The sequence below is a fragment of the Bos javanicus genome, chromosome 6 (assembly GCF_032452875.1).
Source record: "Bos javanicus breed banteng chromosome 6, ARS-OSU_banteng_1.0, whole genome shotgun sequence".
NCBI classification, from domain to species: Eukaryota; Metazoa; Chordata; class Mammalia; order Artiodactyla; family Bovidae; genus Bos; species Bos javanicus.
The window spans coordinates 103,036,284-103,058,494 of NC_083873.1; the positions used below are offsets into that span (position 1 = coordinate 103,036,284).

Genomic DNA, 22,211 nt, shown 5'->3' on the forward strand with positions numbered 1-22,211 from the left:
TGGGGAGGAACTTTATTCTGGGTGTTTCTAAGGAATAAAACCCCAGCTGTAGCTTCAGAAACTCCCTCTCACTCCCCAGCCAGAAACCTCAGGGGGCTTCCACCTTCTCCAGCCTTTCCCATAACCCCAGCCTCCTGCCTTAGCCCCTTCTGGACTCTTCTGCCTCCACTGCAGTTTGGGGAATGCCTGGAGTCCCCCCCACCCAACGGTTGAGCGGAGGAGAGCATCACAAAACTGCAGGAGTTCGAGAGACCAGCTGCACCCCCACCTGGGTTTTGGACCCCTATTTCAGGCCAAGGGCCCCTTCAGCTCTGGTACCCGTCGGGGGGCAGTTTGCACCTTTCCATCTCTCCCTTTCCAAAGAGGTGTTGCTGAACACCTAAGAAGGACTGCTGGTGTCTGTGCGGTTGGGCAGAAGTGGATCCACTGATCCGCCCCCAACACCTCTGAAGGTCCTCCTCTCTTCTAAGCTCTCCACCCACCAGGAGTACCTGGGCACGCAAAAAAAGTGAAGTCGCTCGGTCGTGTCCGACTCTTTGCGACCCCATGGACTATAGAGCGCCAGGCTCCCCGGTCCATGGGATTTTCCAGGCAAGAGTACTGGAATGGGTTGCCATTTGCTTCTCCAGGGGATCTTCCCGACCCAGGGATTGAACCCGGGGCTCCCGCATTGCAGGCAGACGCTTTACCGTCTGAGCCACCGGGCACGCAAAGTGGCCCCCACATGCTCAGCTGCCCAGTGCCTCCCGCCCGCTGGTCATCTCCTTCCTCCCTCGCCCGCTGGCATACCCAGGAACCAAAGGTGTCCATCCGTGAGACTGAGAGCGCAGAGGGGCAGCTTCTGCCGGGGGAGCGCGGCTCCACCTGCAGGGTGCTGGGCGGCGGGCGCCAGGCGGGAGGCGCGGGCCGCGGGGGCGGAGGAGCGGGCGGCGCGAGGGAGGGGCCTGCGACAGCGGCGGCGGCGGCGGCCCCAGTCCGCGCAGCCCGGCTCGGCCCCGGCTCGGTCGGCGCAGCGCCGCGCGCGTCCCCTCCCGTCGCCGCCGCCGCCGCAGCCAGGCGCACCGGCACCCAGCCGCCGCCGCCGCCGCCGGGGCGCACGGACGCAGCGCGCACCGCCGGCCGGAATGCGCGCCCGGGACCCGGCCCGTCCCCACCCGCGGCCGCCGCCCGCCCGCCGCGCTCAAGCCTGACCGCGGCGCCCGCCTCGGCCGCCCTCGCCCGTTCCCCGGCCGCCCCCTGGTCGCGCGATGCCCGTCCTCCGGGGCCCCGGCGGCCCGCGCCCTTGCTAGGCTGCGGCGGCATGGCCCGCGCGCCCGGCGCGACCTCTGCGGATTGCATCGGTGTGCGGCGGCGGGGCATGCCCAGGGCACCGGGCACGGCCTTCAATGGGCGAGGACACGGACACGCGGAAAATTAACCACAGCTTCCTGCGGGACCACAGCTATGTGACTGAAGGTAACGTACGTGTTGTCTGAGGCCCCTTCCGGCCGGCCGCGGCGTGGGGATGCCGTCGCACCGAATGCCCTCCGAAGGTTTGGACCGCGCGCTGTGTGTCGTGTCCCCCCACCCCACCCTACCCCACCCCCCACGCCCCGGTCCGGGAGGGAGGGAGCCGGAGGGCGCCGGTCTCCTGCTGCTCCGTAGCCTGACAGGGCAGCGCCCTCCTCCGCGCCGCCCTCCGGCGGGCAGCTTTCTGCCTCCAGGCCTGGTGGCACCCTGAATCGGCCCCGGCCCTCATTTTTTGTAAAGGCCACCTCTTCGTCTACTCTGGTGAAGACATCCCGGGCGAATTTAGTGGCTTCAAATCCTGGGTTTGCCCTTTCATCCCAGTCCAGAGCCCGGCAGAATTTTCTAGGTTGCCCACTCCCCGGAGACTAAGAGCGACCCAGGAGGAGAAAAAAAAAATTCCGTGGCCAGATTGCCCCAGAGGCTCGAGGTTTTCGGCCCCTCCCTGTGGCCAGAAGCAAGGTCCCTTAGCGGGGTGAGAGAAGGTGGCTAGTTTGGGGTGGATCTTTTCTTCCTGGTAAATAAAATGAGACAGGAAGAGCTGACCCTACACTGTCTGAACCCCAAAGTGGGACCTGCTACCCCAAACGGGCCCTGCATTGGAAATCCCCTAAATTGGCCTTACTCCCCACTGCGAGGCTGGTGGGATCTAGAGGGTCAGCGACCCCTTCTTATAAGCCAGTAGTAACTTCAAGTGTACCCTGGCTCCACCCTGCCCAGGGAACGGTGGGGAAGCTCCCAGGCCTTAGCCAGGCGCCCGCGGATTGGAGCCTCCATTGCGGATGTGGAAGGGCCGGCCGCGCGGGGTGTTGGCATGCATTGGTGGGGACCCCTTGTGCCCGGAGACCTTCCCGGGTTAAGAGGCTTGACTGCGTCTTCCCTAGGGGCTGCCGGACTGGTTGCAGAGGTGTTGGTGGGTTTTAGCAAGAGGTTCCCTGGTGGGTGCTTCTGTGGGAGGGACCCAGGGCTTTGCGTGCCGCGGGGTTGGGCCGCGTGGGAGCCCGGGTCAGGAACCCGTGTGGGCTCCGAGCGGTGGTGACTCGACTCCGGGCGCTGTCCAACCAGCGCCGATTCCAGGCTCCGCCGGAAATGAGGCCGAGGAGCCGGTCGGAGCCCTGCGGAGGCCTGGAGAGCGCCGGACCAGCGCGGGGTGGGCTCCCAGGCGTCCCGACCCAGGGATGCTGAGGCTGGATGTGTGACCTGGGCGGAGTATAGGCTGGAGAGTGGCGCTCCCCACTCCCCAGAGGAGAAGCGCTGAGTCACGCTTTGCTGATAGGTGTGTGTAGGGAGAGGGGGCAGGGCTGCTCGGGCTAGCTGAGGGCTCTGCCTCAAGTTAGGGGTTTCCTGGGGAAGCGGGGGTCCAGGGCATCTGAAAAGGGTCCTTTGTCGCCGGCCTTGGAGAGGCCGAGGAAGGATCAATGTGTTTCCTGGGTGTTCTTTTTGCTGGCAGCCTGCTGAGAGGCAGAGGTGAAAGGCTGCTGAGTTGCTGGCAGGTGCCCCAGTGGTCTGGCTGGAGCCAGGAGAGGGGATCTTGGCAGGTCATCCTGATCTGGCTTTCTGGAGGAGCCTCTAGTTTCTCATCTGTGCATGGAGGATGCTGGAACAAGGCGCTGGACTCTGTGACTTAAAGTAAAAAGCACTGCCTGACTCATAGTGGACATTGGCAAACCCTAATTCCTTCTTTATCCTGTCTCTCCCCGTTTTTCTCATGAATTCACCAGCTCTTAGAAGGGAGGAACAAGGGAGATGTGCATAGTTATCAGAGTAGGAGGTGATGACTGTTAATTCTTCATTCATGCAACAAATATTTACTGACCATCTACTAGTGTTTTAGCCCTGGGGACTGGACACAGGTCCTGCCCCCCCGGGCAGCCTGAATTCTAGAAGGGAGCCCCATTATGGGGACAAATCTCTTTCCCCATCTGTGAAATGGGACTGAATAATACCACCCTGTCTACAAGTTTTAGGGTTTATGTGGGGGTTAGGTGAGATGGTGGGCTTCCCTGGTGGCTCAGATGGTAAGGAAACCACCTGCAATGTGAGAGACCTGAGTTCGATCCCTGGGTTGGAAGATCCCCTGGAGGAGGGCATGGCAACCCACTCCAGTGTTCTTTGCCTCGAGAATCCCCATGGACAGAGGGGCCTGGCAGGTTACAGTCTGTGGGGTTGCAAAGAGTTGGACACAACTGAATGACTAAATACTGCACAGCATAGGTGAGATGGTAGATGAACTGACCCCAGAACTACAAATTGTGAACTAGCAGCCTACATTTATGGAGAACCCATTATGTGTTGAGGCCTCACAGGAGCTCCACATACCCTACATGCCCATTTTATATATGAAGAAACTGAAGCTTAGCCTTTGTCCACATCCCAGACTGAGTACCACTGTGTGCAGGGCATAGGACTCTGTTCCTAGGAATGCAGCAAGAAACAGGATTCAGAGTTCCTGCCTTCAGAGAACAGGGTCTAGTCAAGAAAGCAATAACAATAATTATTAGAATTATATGAGATTTCTGGCCACCCTGTGTGGAAACAGACCTTCCTGCTATTGCATCTTGCCCATATTTTGTGCTCAGAGCACAGAGTAGGTCACGGATTTGGGTGTCAGACAGCACATGTGCATGCTAGGTTGAGTCCGTGTTGACTCTTTGTGACCCCATGGACTGTTGCCTGCCAGGCTCTTCTGTCCATGAGGATTCTCCAGGCAAGAACACTGGAGTGGGTTGCCATGCCCTCCTTCAGGAAATCTTCCCGACCCAGGGATCGAACCCATGTCTCCTGTGGCTCTTGCATTGCAAGTGGATTCTTTTACCACTTGAGCCACTGGGGAAGCCTCAGATGTCAGACAGACTTGGGTTCAAGTCCTACTTCTGAATCTTCATGTGCTGTGCAACAGGCACAAGTTACTAAACCTTTCTGATCTTCACTTTCCCCCTCTAAACAGAGAAGTAATAATGACTTGTCTTAAAGGATTGTTGGGGATATCAGTGGTTATGCTAATATAGACAGCATCTGGCACAGTGCTTTTGGCCTATTGGAAGCATTTTATACGTGGTACTGTTAGAATTTAAAAGTCTTGTTCCTGGAGGAGCTTCACAAGCAAATAATGGATGCTGGGAGTTTGTAAAAGTGCCAAGTGTACAAATCCCTGTTCCAGCTGGTCATTTGGCCGCAAACACAACACCCCAGTGGCTGTGATCTCCTTCCTGTTCCTTAAGCAGGGCATTTTTTCCTTTCTCTCAAGGTATTTGCACTGGCTGTGTCTACTACCTGGAACACCCACCTCCTGCTCTTCCTTCTCATCCTTTAGGTCTCGAGTTAAATGTCATCTTCACCAGTGGGAGCCCGCTTCCTCAGTTTCCTCTTGTAAAATCCCAAATACCTTGGGAAGAGTTTAGGTTTTGTTAGTCATTCACACCTTCTGGTCACTAGGCATGGACATGTGTCACCGTGGAGCACAGAGAAGTTTGCAAAATGGATGTGTGTTGGGGGAGAGCAGTACAGTTAAGGTTCTCAGGACAGTGGAAGGACCTGAGCCCTAGAGAAAGGGGTCCCAGGGATCAGAGAATGCCAAGGAGTCTCTGTTTAGACTTTTCTCAAGAGCCAAATATGACTTCAAGAAGGACTCTTCCTGGCTATGTTCTCTTGCTGCAGTCCTAGAACTCAGGTTTTCATTTGTTTGATTAGTCTTGAAGTCATGTCCAACTCTTTTTGCAACCCCGTAGACTATAGCCTGCCAGGCTCCTGTGTCCATGGGATTTCCCAGGAAAGAATACTGGAGTGGGTTGCCATTTCCTTCTCCAGGGATCTTCCTGACTCAGGGACTGAACCCAAGTCTCCTGCATTAGCAGTTGGATTCTTTACCACTGAGCCCCCAGGGAAACCTGGACTCAGCTTTAGGGTGAGTTAAATAGACATTTCTAGGCTAGACTGGATCTGAGAAATACGTTCATCCTCTTCCATGCAGTAGCATTTACCAAGCACATGCTTTTCTGCATCTGGGTCTGGGCAGGCAGGGATGAACCAGGATACTTCCAGTGACTGGTTCAAAAATGAACATGGGAGTCCTCTGTGGAGGTTGAGTGGAGAGTAGAGAGAGCTGCAGGAAGCTGCTCCCTTTCTTGTGATGGAACACAGAAGCCCCCCCAGCAGCCGCCTTGAGACCATGGTGAAGCCGGTCTTAAGCCATCAACAGTGAGTGAGATGTTGGTGACTCCTGGATTAACGAGGCCTAATGTCCACCCTACCTCTGGGCTTCCAGTTCCATAAGCTTCTATATTTACTCATTGCTTCAAACTTGAAACCAAGTCTCTGTTACTTGCAGCCAGCAGCACCCCTACTCATATAGCCTTTAGTGATTGTCGCGAAAACAGAAAAGCTGCCCTGTCACTCACGACCAAAACACAAGATACTTAAAGCCAGTAGGTGGCTGGGTTTTTGTTTTTTTTATTTTGCGTTCTGTTTTGGAAATCCTCTTTGGTCTCTTTAACGCACTCAAGTCAAAGCTGCAGAGTTTTGATTTCCCCTCCTGGTACTTCCAGCCACATGAGGGATCCCAAGATCTGCTGTCAGGAGACCTAGGTTCCTGGTGGGGACTGGAGACCTGGTGGGGTCTGGAGACCTGCATTCCTGGTGAAGTCTGCTCTGGGTCTGTAATCTTGGGCAGGAGCCTTAGTTTCTGTTCCAGGTTTTTCTGCAGATCACTTGAAATGAGGGATGTGCAAATGTTTGATGTTGTTGCATCTTCTCTGTGGACTCCCCCACCATGCTTTGTGAATGGAATACATTCAGTGGACTTACGGCATTAAATGGCTCGGTGCATGTGATCATACCCAGCCCAGGGCCTGGGGCACAGTCAGGACTTAATAAATATTGTCCATAAATAACAATGTCTGTTCTTTAGGAGTTGGAGTCAGACTAGCTCTTAGCTGCATATTCCCTGATGGCTCAGATGGTAAAGACTCTGCCTGCCATGTGGGAGATGGAGTTTGATCCCTGGGTTGGAAAGATCTCTGGAGAAGGGGATGGCAATCCACTCCAGTATTCTTGCCTGGAGAGTTCCATGGACAGAGAAGCCTGACAGGCTTTGTAGTACATGGGGTTGCAAAGAATCGGACACAACTGAATGACTAATACACCCACAGCCCATAGAAATGTCAGACTGGCTGACCCAACTTCATCTCCAGCCTTAGGGAAATTGAGCTGAGAGGGGAGGTTATGTCTGACAGTGACCTGAGCCAGCCCAGAGGGAAAGCGGGAGAGCCGGCCTTTGATTTTTGAAATCTTGGTTCCTTTTGCTTCCACTTAGAACTGTCCCTTTCATAAGCTTTCATGGGGTTTCATGAGCTGATGTTGTTTCCACTTCTGGCGTGGGGGCAGGGTGGGAGGCTGAAATGGGACACCGGTGGCTGTCCCCTGTAAAGTCACATCACCTCTCTGAGCTGCAGTTTCCCTGCACTGCTTCCTGCCCTGGGATTCCACAAGGCCACATGGACTCCCAACAGTTCACTCTGGGCAGGGGCTATTATTGTTATCGGTTTCCTCAAACTGTCGTGGAGGCCAGCCCTCACTTAAAGGTTGGTGCGGTCAACGAAGTAGGGGTTTTCTCATTTTCTTTCTGCAAGATGGAAATCAAATGCTAATACAATGCTTCCACATCATCTCCTGGTTGTTTTTACCTGCTGCAGCTTTTGGTCTTTATCCTTAAAGTCAGCATAGCTAAGGGATGTTTCCCTGAGAGGTGTTTTAGGTCTTAAGACCCGAAGCATGGCTGTGTGAAAGGCTGGTGCTTAATGGGAAGGATTATAGAGTAACAATGCAGATAAAGAGAAAAGAATGGCCTCTAGATGAACATTGTTAGCCACTTGCCATAACTCCTTCCCATCTTTTGCAAATGCCCATGTCTGTTTTTAATAAAAGCTTAACCTTTCCATATAAACCATTTTGAAGGGTACTTTTCTCATTAAGCATGAGGTTATAAGAATTTTCCAGTCCCTTTGCTGAAGGGCTGGTTTTCTGGGCATGCAATCCAGGTAGGCCCCATGCTCACATGCTCAGAAGGACCAAGAACCCTGTTCTTGGTTTAATTCTCCACTGTCCCCACCTTGAAATCTTTAATAATTGTGTCCTTAAACCCGTGTTTTGTGAGTTACCTTTGATAGGATAGTGGAGCACGACGGGGAACGACACGTACAACAAGCAGCTCCACTGTTCACACTTACCTGGGGTCATTTGGAATATCACTGAGGTTCTGAGCATCCTGAGCCACCAGAATTCTGTGAGTTGGCACCAGTCAGCATGTCCGTGATGGTGTAAACAGAGGCACTGACAGCCTGGAGAGGCCATGCTTTCTTTTTGAACCAGAAAACTTGTTTTGAATGCTGGAAGGAGGCAGTGACATTCTAAGAAGCACACAGCCCAAGGAACCCTAACATAACCCCTTTGTTACTCGTGAGACATCCCTGGTCTAGCTAGTCATTACTTCTGAAAACGATGACGTCAAAAGAAAGGGAAAGGCGGACCATAGCTCCTGTTCCCGTCAACCCTCATTCATCACTGCAAGTGGAGATTTGTGTCTAAAACACTCAAGCGTCAAAGAGTGAAATAAAAACGTGCAGTGTTCTTACTGTTCTTATACGAACAAGCTACGTGTACCTGCAGGAGCTCCCAGATACAAATTGTGTAATTCAGTGATTCTGCATTCTAGTTCAGTGCTCTTCTATTTGCATTTAAAGCTGTAATTACACAATAGACTGGGCGATAAAATCCATGTTAATAAACTTTTTTTTTTCAACTGTCATTAAATAGCAAATGACTAAGACCAGTCATGGGTACGAATAGAAAGCTTTATATTTTTGTACCTTTAATGATACTTCTCCCTGCTTTTTATCCTCTGCATTTTCACTTTGCACTAGACCCCACAAATGCAATATGTTCAGACGCTCAGTCATGTCTGACTCTGCAGGCCCATGGACTGTAGTCCACTCGCCAGGCTCCTCTGTCCATGGAATTTTCCAGGCAAGAATACTGGAGTGGGTTGCCATTTCCTACTCCAGAGGATCTTCTTGACACGGGGATCGAACCTGTGTCCCCTGCATTGGCAGGTGGGTTCTTTACCACTGCGCCACCTGGGTGGGGAAAATCTCAAACCATCAACTATTCGATACCCTATGAGTTGTCGTTCAGTCGTTAAGTCACGTGTGACTCTTTGCAATCCCGTGGACTGCAGCCCACCAGGCTCCTCTGCAAATGCTATGGAGTCCTGTTGTGCTGTAGTGAGGAGTGTGGAATCCTTGATCCCGCCTCCCTTGGCTTTTGTGATTGGTGGAACTAGTGAGAACCTGTCACTCACTGGACCATTTTTCTCTGCTGAGTGGAGCTATAGTATTAAGGTCTCTGCTCCACCAAGAAGAAGCCTGTGTTTCCCTCATTTCAGAGACGAGCCTTTAGATCTGTCTCTCCCCGCAGGCCCAGGAGGTGGGGCAGTGGAGCAGGGGTCCCTAGCTCATTTCCCCCCAAATTTACCATTAAGAAAGATATGTTTTAACCTTTGGTCCATCTTCCTTGTGTGTTTTGAAGTCCTAGCAGGGATGAAGGGTGTGTAACTGGTTCCCTCAGCCCTGCCTCCAAATACCATCCTTTTATCGGCTGCACACTCTCCCCTGAGAGATGTCATAGTTCAACTCATCACCTCCAACTGCTGGATAATTAGGCTGCCTATTTTCTTTTATAACTAACACTGAGAGAAGGAATGCTATGTATGTAAGAAGACACCCTATTCCCATTCTTCCCCCTAAATCTGAAATAATTTTGCTCAGAGAGAGTCCTGCATGTGCAACTTTATGTAGAAATTATGAATGTGCTTAATGTTCTCGACACTCACTGCTCAATTATTCTCCAGAAAGTTTCTCTACTTTATCTCATGCTGATCAGAATTGGGTATTCTAATTTGTTGGACCTTTGCAAATATCATAGATGAAAAAAAAATTTGTTTTAATGCATGTCTGAATGCCAATGAGGTTGAACACTTTTCCCCTTGTGTTCAACAACTGGCATTTACTGATCCTCTTACATGCCAGAGGGAGGTGAGATGCCAGATATATAACATTGAAGAACAAGGTCATTCACCCATTCATTCATTCAACAAAATATTTCTGGAATGCCCACTATGTGCTAGGCGCAGAAGATACCCATATCTCTGGGCAGGGAGAGTGAGGCGGGGGTGAGAGGAACAAAGAAAGAGAGCTGAGCACCAACGTCTAAGGGACAGAGAATAAGAATTCTTGTTGGCCACCCAGCTAGAAGATAAAACGAGAAGGCTCTGGAGTCACAGACCCAGGAGAATCCTGGAAGGGAAGGGAGAGAGAGGGCTGGCAGGAAGAAGGGTGGATCAGCCAGGCTTGAACACTGCCAAGCGGTCAGAACAGTATCGGTAAGCATCACTCAGGTGCTCACACACACCTGGCACCTGGTCCTCTTTATTTGGTGATGTCATATTTCCATGAGACTCTATACTCCACACCCCTAGTTCTCCCCATTGGCTTGCAGAATAGTTTGCTTTCCACTAGCCCCATGGTGCCCTAGGGAGTCCTCTTACTTAGCACATTTAGCTCTCATGCAGAATTACTCACCTGGTCTTCATCATTAAACAATAATGAAACAAACATAATAGCCATTATTGTTGTTCAGTCGCTAAGTCGGACTCTTTGTGACCCCGCGGACTGCAGCACACCAGACTACTCTCCTCCACTATCTCCCAGAGCTTGCTCAAGTTCATGTATATTGAGTCGGTGATGTTGCCTCACCATCTCATCCTCTGCTCCCTCTTCTCCTGTCTTCAATCTTTCCCAGCATCAGGGTCTTTTCCAATGAGTCGGCTCTTCGCATCAGGTGGCTGAAGTACTGGCACTTCAGCCTCAGCAACAGTTCTTCAATGAATATTCAGGGTTGATTTCCTTTAGGATTGACTGGTTTGATCTCCTTGCAGTTGAAGGGACTCTCAAGAGTCTTCTCCAGTACCACAGTTTGAAAGCAACAATTCTTCAGTGTTCAGCCTTCTTTATGGTCTGACTCTCACATCCATACATGATTACTGGAAAAACCATAGCTTTGAGTACATGGACTTTTGTCAGCAAAGTGATGTCTCTGCTTTTTATTACACTGTCTAGATTAGTCATGGCTTTCCTTCCAAGGAGCAAGCATCTTTTAATTTCCTGGCTTCAGTGACCATCCACCATGATTTTGGAGCCCAAGAAAATAAAATCTATCACTGCTTCCACTTTTTCCCTTCTATTTGCCATGTAGTGATGGGACCAGATGCCATGATCTTAGTTTTTTGAATGCTGAGTTTTAAGCCAGCTTTTTCACTCTCCTCTTTCACCGTCATGAAGAGGCTCTTTGGTTCCTCCTCACTTTCTGCCTTTAGAGTGCCTTCTGCATATCTGAAGTTGTTGATATTTCTCCCGGCAGTCTTGATTTCAGCTTGTGATTCATCCAGCCAGGCATTTTGCATGATGTACTCTGCATAAAAGTTAAATAAGCAGGGTGACAATATATACTTTATCATATTCCTTTCCAAATTTTGAACCAGTCTGTTGTTCCATGTCTGGTTCTAACTGTTGCTTCTTGACCTGCATACAGGTTTCTCAAGAGACAGGTAAGATGGTCTGGTACCCCCATCTCTTTAAGAATTGTCCACAGTTTGTTGTGATCCACACAGTCAAAGCCTTTAGCATAGTCAATGAAGCAGATGTTTTTCTAGAATTCCCTTGCTTTTTCCATGATCCAGTGAATGTTGGCAATTTGATCTCTGGTTCCTCTGCCTCTTCAAAATCCAGCTTGCACAGCTGGAAGTTCTTGGTTCACATACTGCTGAAGCCTAGCTTGAAGGATTTTGAGCCATTATTATGATCGACCATTTATTGGGTACATACTGTATGTCAAATGCAATGCTAAATGCTTCATCTTATTGGATCCCCACAAACCCTAATGTATGTGTGTATGTGTGTGTGTTGTCTGCATTTTACAAAGGAGAAAGGTGAGGCTTGGGCACTTGCCCAGCATCACTTGGTTTGTAAAGAGCCAAGCTGGGGTTTGAATGCTGGCCATCTGCCTGTAGAACTCACTCTCCTGATCTCCACACTGCTTAGTCAGACTGACTGAGCAGTGACAGGTGGCCCATTCCGTTCTGGTTCTGCACCCAGCTTCAAAGGGTCTCTTGACTTGAACCCAGGACTGCCTGGCACAGTGCTCATGCTGGACACGCAGCTAGAACTGCACTTGTCCCAGCCACATGGGGGTGAAATTAATCCAGATGGGTCAGTGAGAGAAGGGGTCCCCTCCACCGCAGGGTGAGTGGTGAGGGGTAATCACAGCTCTGTGAAGAACAGGTGCTTTGGTACCAAAGGGAGCAGCCTTTCCTGGGTCAGGAGTGGTGGTGTATGGAGATACATTCTAGTGCATTCCAAGCAGAAGGAACAGCATGTGCCGAGTGACATGTGCTTGTCCCCTGACAGAATCTGGACTTCTCTGCCTGAACCTCAATTGTAGTTGCCAGCCTGCCTGGGGACCAGGACCCACCTGGGACTCCTGTGCTGCCCAGGATGGGCATTGCCCCTTTGAACAGTGGGACCCATTGTCCTTAAGAACCCTGGGCTGAATGGCACATTGAGGCAGAACAAAGGCTGTTCAGAGGCTCCGGCTGCCCCAAGCAGAGATGGGATCTCCAACTGCAGCCGTTGGGCCTCCTCTGGACCAGCCTGGCCTCCTGCATCCTCCTGCCCCCATGCCCTGCTGAGGTTGCAGCCATGGCCCCAGGGGCTGCCAGGCCTGGGCTCAGCTCCTGGCACAGCTGGGCACCTTTGGCAGGTTCTTCAGCCTCTGATCCAGTTTCCCCATCCCTGAAGCAGGGGGAGAAGTGCCTGCCACCCAGGCTTTTTGTATTATGTGCAATCATGTGCATATTGTGCTTACGTCTCAGTAAAAGGGAGCTACTTGTACTGTCCTTATCAGCTTCTGAGTTTCTTTTCACAATTTCAATAAAGTCTTAACAAAACCTTTCAAATATGTACCAAAGTAGAGAAAATTTTATATCGACTGTTCTTCACCCATCCCCTCGCCTTTCAGCTGCTCTCAAGATTTTGCTGTACTTTCTTCATTTACCTTCCCATTCTTTTGGCTTAAGAATTTTTAAAAATATGTATTTATTGATTCATTTGGCTGCATTGTGTCTTAGTTGCAGCACACGGAATGCTTTTAGTTGTGGCATGCAAACTTGGCTGCATCATGGGAGATCTAACTCCCTGACCAGGGGTCGAACCCCTGCCTTGGGAGCATGGATCTTTAGCCACCGGACCATCAGGGAAGTCCCTTGGCTTAAGAATTTTTAAGTACTGGATTTCTATGGTGGTCCAGTGGTGAAGACTCTGTGCATCCAGGGAGTATGGGTTCAATCCCTGGTCTGGGAAGTTCTGCATGCTGCATGGTAAAGCTAAAAAAAAATTATTTTTTTAAGTGAATTCAAGACTACTGTTATTTTACCCCTACATCAGCAGGCACCTCTGAAAGGTGAGGGCATTTTTTTTTTTTTTGCGTAACCAAGTATCACTATCTCACTGAACAAAATGGGTACTAATTCCTTTCAATTTAAATTCTGGTCCATGTTAGTGAATCAGCTCTACTTCAGTGCAACATAAACAAACATTGATTAATTCTGGCTCATTTTAGCAATGTCTCCAGGTATCTCAAAAATGTTTTTTTTTTTTATAGCTGGTTGGTTTGACCCAGGTTCTAAAGTCCTGCATCTACTTTTGGTTATTCTGTGTCCTGAGTCTTTTCTGATGGAGATCAGTCCTCCACCCTGACTTGCTGAAGACAGTCGTTACTATTTTGTAAAGAATTACAGTTTAAACCCTGTTGTCCATAATCCCTGTCTGGACCCCAGTATTGTGACAGGACTGGATGCTGACAGGTGGTCGCCTGGGTGGTGGGAATCCCCAGGCGTGCCCGCTTCTGATTCCAGGATCCCTCCTCACCACTCATCAGCTGAGAGATCCTGGGCAGGTTGTTCAGCGGTGACGTCATCGGCACCAAGAGCTACTCACATTACAGACCCATGAGCAAAATAAATGGTTTATGTTTGAAGACATGGACCAGAATTTAGATTGAAAGGAATTCATGCTCATTTCATTCGGTGAAGACATTGAGTTTTGAGACAGTTTGCACAGCGATAAGTGGCTGGAATGGTCATAGATCCCCGAAATTTAGTTCCCAGTCCTGCCCAGCTCCTTCTGAGGCCCCTTGTCCAGCTTCTGTGTCTCCTAGATTCTGTGACTCCCTCAGGACCTTCCAATAACTTCCTTCCTGCTTATGTTGACCTCTGTCAATTTCTGTTCCTTATAACCAAAGAACTTTAGTTCCCAGTCCCAGCCAGAAGGGATGACTGAGCTCAGATCGTAAGACAGGACAGGAATCTGGCCTTCCTGAAACAGAGGACCTGGAGTCCCGTCTCGTGCAGCATCAGCAGACACGTATCTCAGACACGCGTGCTTCGTCTGTACACAGCTCAACACCTGGCACCCACCCGTACTTCCTAGGTGCCGGGTATTTGTGCATTTGAATGACTGAGTGAACAAATGGCATATCTGCAAATCCGATCCCAGAGCAGTCCAATTTTTTTTTTTTTCCCAAATGTCTCACTTCCCCCTGGCCACACTCTCTGGGTATAGGCAGTCTTAACTTTGCACTCTCCCAACGTGTACAGATTTCAGCACCGCAGTTTAGTTCAGTAATGCCAGCCCCCCAACCACACAACCCAGATTTCAGCTGCCCCTGAATGGTAACCCTGAGTACAAACCTTGCCCGTTGCCCTCCAGCCCAAGGATCACTAAGTGAATAACATACGAGCATCGTGATCTGTGACCGAGTCGTTTCTTTCAGTGTCTGTCGCTGGTTGGTCCCTGTGGGTCTGTGAATTCACACACAGACAGCAAAGCATATAGAGATGGTGCCTCCTTGTTTCCAGGTGATAAACCCACATGACATTTTCCAAAAATGGGTAGTCAAAAGAGGGAACTTGGCTCACAAAGATGCTGTTCAGAAAAGAGAGAGAGGAAAAAAAAGAAAAGCGATAATGCTGGAAGAAGAATTTGGATTGAATGTAAAATGCAGTTATAGAGGAAATCTCCCACTCTGGGAATGCTGAAGTTGCAACCATTTGAAATTCTGTGTAGCCAGGGAAACTAAGTCAAGCTGAACTAATTGACATAAATGAGGGAAGTGCCTGTGACCAAAAAAAAAAAAAATTAAGATGTCTCAGGGGAGGTGACACTGGTAACATATTTCATGTTGAACTCTTAAAGATATTTCACAACATTGAAGGTGCAGAGAATAGAATCTTGGAAGCTGATCTAAACTTAGAAAGGCAATTCTCCAAGGCATAGAAAGATGCTTGCCCAGCATCCTAAGTTATTCAACAAGCAGAGGGAGCCAGCACTGTTGAAACTAGCCTAGATGCAATTTTTACAAAAAAAAAAAACAAAAAACAAAAAACAGCAGGAATTCTCAGTGTATATAGTGTTTTACATGACTGGGTACTAAATAAAATACTAGTTTTACTCTTCTACTTCCCTATACGTTTATAACCATCAATAAGAGAGTTTTTAAGGTTTTTTAAAAGTTTTTCAAAGATTATGAAACTTTTCTAAGTTTTCACCTTGATTATTAAGATCACTCTGAGTGATTTTGGCTTGCATCGTCATTTTAAGGTTCCACACAGTTGTGCAAAGTGGGGTCTCCCTAAACTCATGCCAGATGGGCAGTGTCTATCCTGCATGGCCCTTCCACATGTCCAGGGCATGGTGATGGTGAACCATGGGTCGAGAACTGGAGCCAGCATCCTCTTTGTTGCAAGTGGAAACTGGAGAATATTAAATAACTCAAATTGCTCACTGCCGATATGGTTAGACAGCTGATGGGTCACTAGGAGAGGGGCATACGCCTCCTGTCCACACCGTTCACTTAGACAGCTGATGGGTCACTAGGAGAGGGGCATACGCCTCCTGTCCACACCGTTCACTGTGCAGACCTCCTAGCCAGCCTGTCTGCTTCAGGAATAATCCATCATGGAATGAACTGGCTGAAGGAGTCAAGGGCTGAATAATAGGGGTTCCTATGCCAGCTCTCAGTGCGAAGGTGATAAAAAAAAAAAAAAAAAAACCCAACCCTGCATATTTTCCCCAAGGAGAGGTAATGCTCTTTATTGAAGCTGTGAAAATACAATCCATCATCATAATGTGCCCCATGTTGTCATACTCCAGGAGCTAAGGTACATGTATGCTAAGATGCTCCTTGCAAGGTTTTAATTTTCTTCCTCTGTTTATTTTATCTCATTGCAGAAATGTTTGAAAATGCAGAAAGTAGAATAAAGAGGGGAAAAAAATAGTGCCTTTGATTCCATTGGCCTACAAACGTCCCAATATTGTTGTATTTCTCTCTTAACTGCCCCCTGTAGATTGTAGTATAAATACAGTTTTGTTTCTTTAAAATATTTAACATGCTGGATCATTCCTGTATATTATCATATACTCCAAGTGAACAATTTTTGGGTATATGCATGCTCAGTGGCTGTAGTTGTGTTTGACTTTTTGCAACTCTGTGGACTATATATATTCTCCAGGTAAGAATACTGGAATGGGTTGCCATGCCCTCCTCCAGGGGATCTTCCCAACCAAGTGATGGAACCTGCATCTCCTGCGCTGTAGGTGGATTCTTTACCGCTGAGCCACCAGGGAGTCCTGAACAAATTTTTAATGGCTGCCTAACAGTCCATCAAACCAGTCAATCCTAAAGGAAATCAGTCCTGAATATTCACTGGAAGGACTGATGTTGAAGCTGAAGCTCTGATACTTTGGCCACCTGATGCGAAGAACTGACTCATTGGAAAATACCCTGATGCTGGGAAAGATTGAAGGTGGGAGAATGGGATGACAGGGGATGAGATGGTTGGATGGCATCACCACTGCAATGGACATGAGTTTGAGTAAACTCCGGGAGTTGGTGATGGACAGGGAAGCCTGGTGTGCTGCAGTCCATGGGGTCACAAACAGCCGAACATGACTGAGCAACTGAACTGAACTGAATCGTCCATCATACAGATATAGTTATTTATTCAATAACTACCTATGGATTTATCCATCAGACTGAGGTCGATCCTCTGCAGTGAGGGTATGGGTGTGAGGAAGAAGGATGCAGGAAAGAGGAGGAATAGGGTACAGCCCCTCCCTTGAGAACCTCTGGAACCAAGGAGACATAAACAGATGATCATAACACGGAGCTAGGGTGTAGCCTGGGAGCAGAGAGGCTGAGGTCAGAGCAGACGAGTAGCTGGTCCAGCAGGAGAGTAGGGTGTTGGGGAGAAGACGTCCCAGGCAGTAAGGATGTTATGGGGAGAAGCTCAGCAGTGAGATGCAGTGAGACTCTTAGGGTTGCTGGACTGGTAACGTTTGGTCTTGGCGCTCCTGGACAGCTGTGGCAGATGAACACACCAAACAGGCCTCTGGTGAGACAGGGGGCATGGCCACCTCTCCAGGCAGAGAAGGAAGAGAGAACCGAGAGTGACCAGAGGTCTCTGGGAGTTTGGAGAGTGACGTGGGGGAGCGAAGTCCAGATGGGGTTGTGAACACTTCAAAGAGAGGCGAGAAGACCCCAGGGAGATGCCCAGAGTCACCAGTGGAAGAGGGTGGAGGCAAAAGTCGTGGGAAAGAGAGTTTGTCCAGGCCAGGTTGGAGCGGTAAGTGTAGTGGAGAAAGAAGAGTTGAGCCTCCTCTCGTAGTCTTGGGTCAACAGAAGCATGTTCCTAAAAATGATATAGGTGCGGATGACAGTGGTGGAGGGTTGAGAGACCTCCCACTCTTGCACACTTATATCCCAACTTTGGGTGTTTAAAGATGTGACACATCCTTGAAATTTACATCTTTTTCTGTATGTCAGGTTATTCCTGTCTCTGGATATCTGGGAATGCAGTTTCTGGGTGAAAATGTAAGAGTGTCTTTAAAGGGCTTGAATAAAGATTTGAATATCATGCCTGCTGAACTAAAAATCAGATTTAGCAAAATTTTGCATGTGGGTGATCTTTAAAAGAGTAAGTCCACATATATAATGCAGCTGTGGAGTAATCTGCAGATTACAGCAAACCCATCAGTCTCTGTCTCTTGCTTAAAAAAAAAAAGATCAATTCACCTCCAGCACATCGTGACTTATGGCTGTGTTCATTATCTCTTGATGTGTGTCTGTTGGGTGGTGGACTCTGCCTGTGCAGGAGAGGAATCATGCCGTGAACCTTTCTCCATGTGTGCGACTATATTGTCTTCGTGGTAAAATAATAATGGTGTGGTGATGACGAGGGAAGCTTCCATTTCCTGACTCCTACGATATCATGAGATGTATGTTCATCATCTCAATGGAACTTTACACCTGCTCTAGGAGGTGGTGGTGGGAATGAAAAAAAAAAGTGAGAAAAGTGTTAGTAGCTCAATCGTGTTCTGTCCTTGGGATTCTCCAGGCAAGAATATTGGAGTGGGTTGCCATTCATTTCTCCAGGGGATCTGCCTGACCTAGGAATCAAACCCAAGTCTCCTGGATTGCAGATGAATTCTTTCCCGTTTGAACCACCATGACCCCCTTTTGTATAACAGGAAACGAAGTCCCAGAGAGGTCAGGTCATACACCTGAAGTCACACAGTGGTATTATGGTCAGTACTGTGTGCATACACGTGTGCTAAGTTGCTTCAGTCGTGTCCAACCCATTTCGACCATATGGACCATAGTCCACCAGACTCCTCTGTCCATAGGATTCTCCAGGCAAGAATACTGGAGTGGATTGCCATTTCCTCCTCCAGGGGATCTTCCCAACCCAGGGATTGAACCCATGTCTCTTATGTCTCCTGCATTGGCAGGTGGGTTCTTTACCACTGGTGCCACCTGGGAAGCCCATGATCACTATTATTACATAACAAACCACTCTAAACTGTAGTGCCTGAAGATAACAGCCATTTTATTATGTCCCCAGAATTCTGTGGGTCAGGAATTTGGGCTAATCTGTTGTACATGGCAATGCTGTGTCTCCCTTCTAAATTGGTGTGTAGGCTGGTCTGGAGGGCCCCAGATGGTTTTGCTCACATGTTCTGTGTGTGGTGGGGCTGGTTCCCTGGGGACTGTAGAACTGTTCTCTCCAGCATGATGGTCTCAGGGCACCCAGACTCCTGGGGGAGTGGGGCGGGGAGGGACTGGCTTTCCCAAGTCAAGTGCCCCAGGAACGAGGTGGGAGACCTGGCTTGCTGACCTGCTCAGGGTCTCACATCACCGTTGTGTGACTTCAGTCAAGTCACAAGCTGGCCCAGGTTGAAGGGGAGTGAAGTTCTACCTTTGGGTTCAGGAAAAGCCAGGTCACACTGTGGAGAACAGATGGGATGGGAGACAGTTTTGGGGCCCCCTTTGAGAACTGTGGTCTGCTGCAGGTGGCCGGCTGAGCCAGGAGCCGGCCAGAGTGTCTGACCTTGGAGGTGCTGCTCTGCCTTCTGTCTTCTTGACCATTCAGAGGAAGCAGAGGCCTTGAATACGAAAAGCATTCCGTACTGTTGCCTGTTTAAATACAGAGTTTGTGACAATGTGGATGAACCTTGAGGTCATTATGCTAAGTGAAGTCATACCATACCATCTCACTTCAATGTGGAATCTAAAAATACCAAGCTTAGAGAAACAGAGTCTAGAATGGTGGTTGCCGGGGCTGGGACTGGAGGAAATGAGATGTTGGTCAAAAGGTCCAAGTATATTCTGATAAATTCTAGAGATCTAATATATAATCTATACATTATATAATATAATGTATAATCTTCCCAGGTGGCACTAGTGATAAAGAATCCACCTGCCAACACAGGAGACATAAGAGGTGCAGGTTCAATCCCTGGGTTGGGAACATCCCCGGGAGGAGGGTGTGGCAACCCACTCCAGTATTCTTGCTGGAGAATCTGGTGGACAGAAGAGCCTGGTGGGATACAGTCCAGAGGGTCGCAGAGAACTGAACAAGACTGAAGCGACTTAGCACACAGCACGGCACATTCAGTTCAGTTCAGTTCAGTCCAGTCACTCAGTCGTGTCCAACTCTTTGTGACCCCATGAATAGCAGCACGCCAGGCCTCCCTGTCCATCACCAACTCCCGGAGTTCACCCAGACTCACTTCCATCGAGTCAGTGATGCCATCCAGCCATCTCATCCTCTGTCGTCCCCTTCTCCTCCTGCCCCCAATCCCTCCCAGCATCAGAGTCTTTTCCAATGAGTCAACTCTTCGCATGAGGTGGCCGAAGTACTGGAGTTTCAGCTTTGCATCATTCCCTCCAAAGAAATCCCAGGGCTGATCTCCTTCAGAATGGACTGGTTAGATCTCCTTGCAGTCCAAGGGACTCTCAAGAGTCTTCTCCAACACCACAGTTCAAAAGCATCAATTCTTCGGCACTCAGCCTTCTTCACAGTCCAACTCTCACATCAATACACGACCACAGGAAAAACCATAGCCTTGACTAGACGAAACTTTGTTGGCAAAGTAATGTCTCTGCTTTTGAATATGCTATATAGGTCGGTCATAATTTTCCTACCAAGGAGTAAGCGTCTTTTAATTTCATGACTGCAGTCACCATCTGCAGTGATTTTGGAGCCCAGAAAAATAAAGTCTGACACTGTTTCCACTGTTTCCCCATCTATTTCCCATGAAGTGATGGGACCAGATGCCATGATCTTCGTTTTCTGAATGCTGAGCTTTAAGCCAACTTTTTCACTCTCCACTTTCACTTTCATCAAGAGGCTTTTGAGTTCCTCTTCACTTTCTGCCATAAGGGTGGTGTCATCTGCATACCTGAGGTTATTGATATTTCTCCCGGCAGTCTTGATTCCAGCTTGTGCTTTCTTCCAGTCCAGCATTTCTCATGATGCACTCTGCATATAAGTTAAATAAGCAGGGTGACAATATACAGCCTTGATGTACTCCTTTTCCTATTTGGAACCAGTCTGTTGTTCCATGTCCAGTTCTAACTGTTGCTTCCTGACCTGCATATAGGTTTCTCAAGAGGCAGGTCAGGTGCTCTGGTATTCCCATCTCTTTCAGAATTTTCACAGCTTATTGTGATCCACACAATCAAAGGCTTTGGCATAGTCAATAAAGCAGAAATAGATGTTTTTCTGGAACTCTCTTGCTTTTTCCATGATCCAGCAGATGTTGGCAATTTGGTCTCTGGTTCCTCTGCCTTTTCTAAAACCAGCTTGAACATCAGGAAGTTCACAGTTCACATATTGCTGAAGCCTGGCTTGGAGAATTTTGAGCATTACTTTACTAGCGTGTGAGATGAGTGCAATTGTGCAGTAGTTTGAGCATTCTTTGGCATTGCCTTTCTTTGGGATTGGAATGAAAACTGACCTTTTCCAGTCCTGTGGCCACTGCTGAGTTTTCCAAATTTGCTGGCATATTGAGTGCAGCACTTTCACAGCATCATCTTTCAGGATTTGAAATAGCTCAATGGGAATTCCATCACCTCCACTAGCTTTGTTCGTAGTGATGCTTTCTAAGGCCCACTTGACTTCACATTCCAGGATATCTGGCTCTAGGTCAATGATCACACCATCGTGATTATCTGGGTCATGAAGATCTTTTTTGTACAGTTCTTCTGTGTATTCTTGCCAACTCTTCTTAATATCTTCTGCTTCTGTTAGGTCCATACCATTTCCGTCCTTTTTCGAGCCCATCTTTGCATGAAATATCTATAGTGTAATGATTATAGTTAGTAATACTGTATTATATATTAGAAAGTTGCTGAGAAAGTAGATCTGAACTAGTTCTCACCACAAAAAAATGATAATAACTTGATGAGATGGAGATGCTAGCTAAGGCCATGGTGGTCATCATTTTATAACCTATAAGTGTATCAAGCCAACATGTTGTATACCTTAAACTTAGTGTTATATGTCAGTCATATCTCAATGTGTGTGTGTGAAAGTCACTCAGTTATGCCTGACTCTTTGTGACCCCATGCACTATACTGTCCATGGAATTCTCCAGGCCAGAATACTGGAGTGGGTAGCTTTTCCTTTCTCCAGGGGATCTTCCCAACCCAGGGATCAAAGCCAGGTCTCCCACATTGCAGGCATATTCTTTACCAGCTAAGCCACAAGGGAAGCCCTATATCTCAATAAAGCTAGAGAAAATATGGAAAATAAGAGGTGAATAAAAGTTCTTTTTTTGGAGGTAGACTCAGTTCTCGCAGACCTGCCTCCCTCTGTGCATCAGGCTGAAGTTATTAATACACATGGGGGTCAGGTTGGGATGCAGCCTGTCAGTCGCTCCCTCCAGCCCTCTCCCACTGCAGGTGGGCTGTGCTGTGTGATGCCCACATCTGGAATGGTGGCCTTAGGTGAAGCTGTGCTTTCTTTCTTGGCAGCCCCCTGTGGTGGTGGGGGCGGTGATGACTGCAGAAGGGAACAGGTGAGCTGGCTGGTTTTCCTTCTCAGCTTGACTCTAAGGACACCCCGACCTCCCAGATCATCTATGCCTGGCTTTGAGGAAGCAGTTTTATTGGAAACCGTTATAGCCTGGTGGCCTGTCCCAGACACAGCCTACATGGCATCCACCCATTGGGTGATAGGGGACCATTGTCTGAGT

General features: G+C 48.7%; 1 protein-coding gene across 2 annotated transcripts in view; it reads left to right on the top strand.

Annotated features, from left to right (window-relative positions):
- Positions 1-1,283: 1,283 nt before the first annotated feature.
- PPP2R2C (protein phosphatase 2 regulatory subunit Bgamma) overlaps positions 1,284-22,211 on the top strand; it is a 168,729-nt gene continuing 147,801 nt past the window's right edge. The window contains exon 1 of one of the 2 annotated variants that reach the window (XM_061420770.1): positions 1,284-1,455. In XM_061420770.1, the coding sequence (XP_061276754.1) occupies positions 1,386-1,455 (70 nt within the window). In that variant the 5' untranslated portion in view covers positions 1,284-1,385. Of the gene's footprint in view, positions 1,533-22,211 lie in introns of both variants that reach the window. The other variant, XM_061420771.1, reaches the window with a different exon arrangement.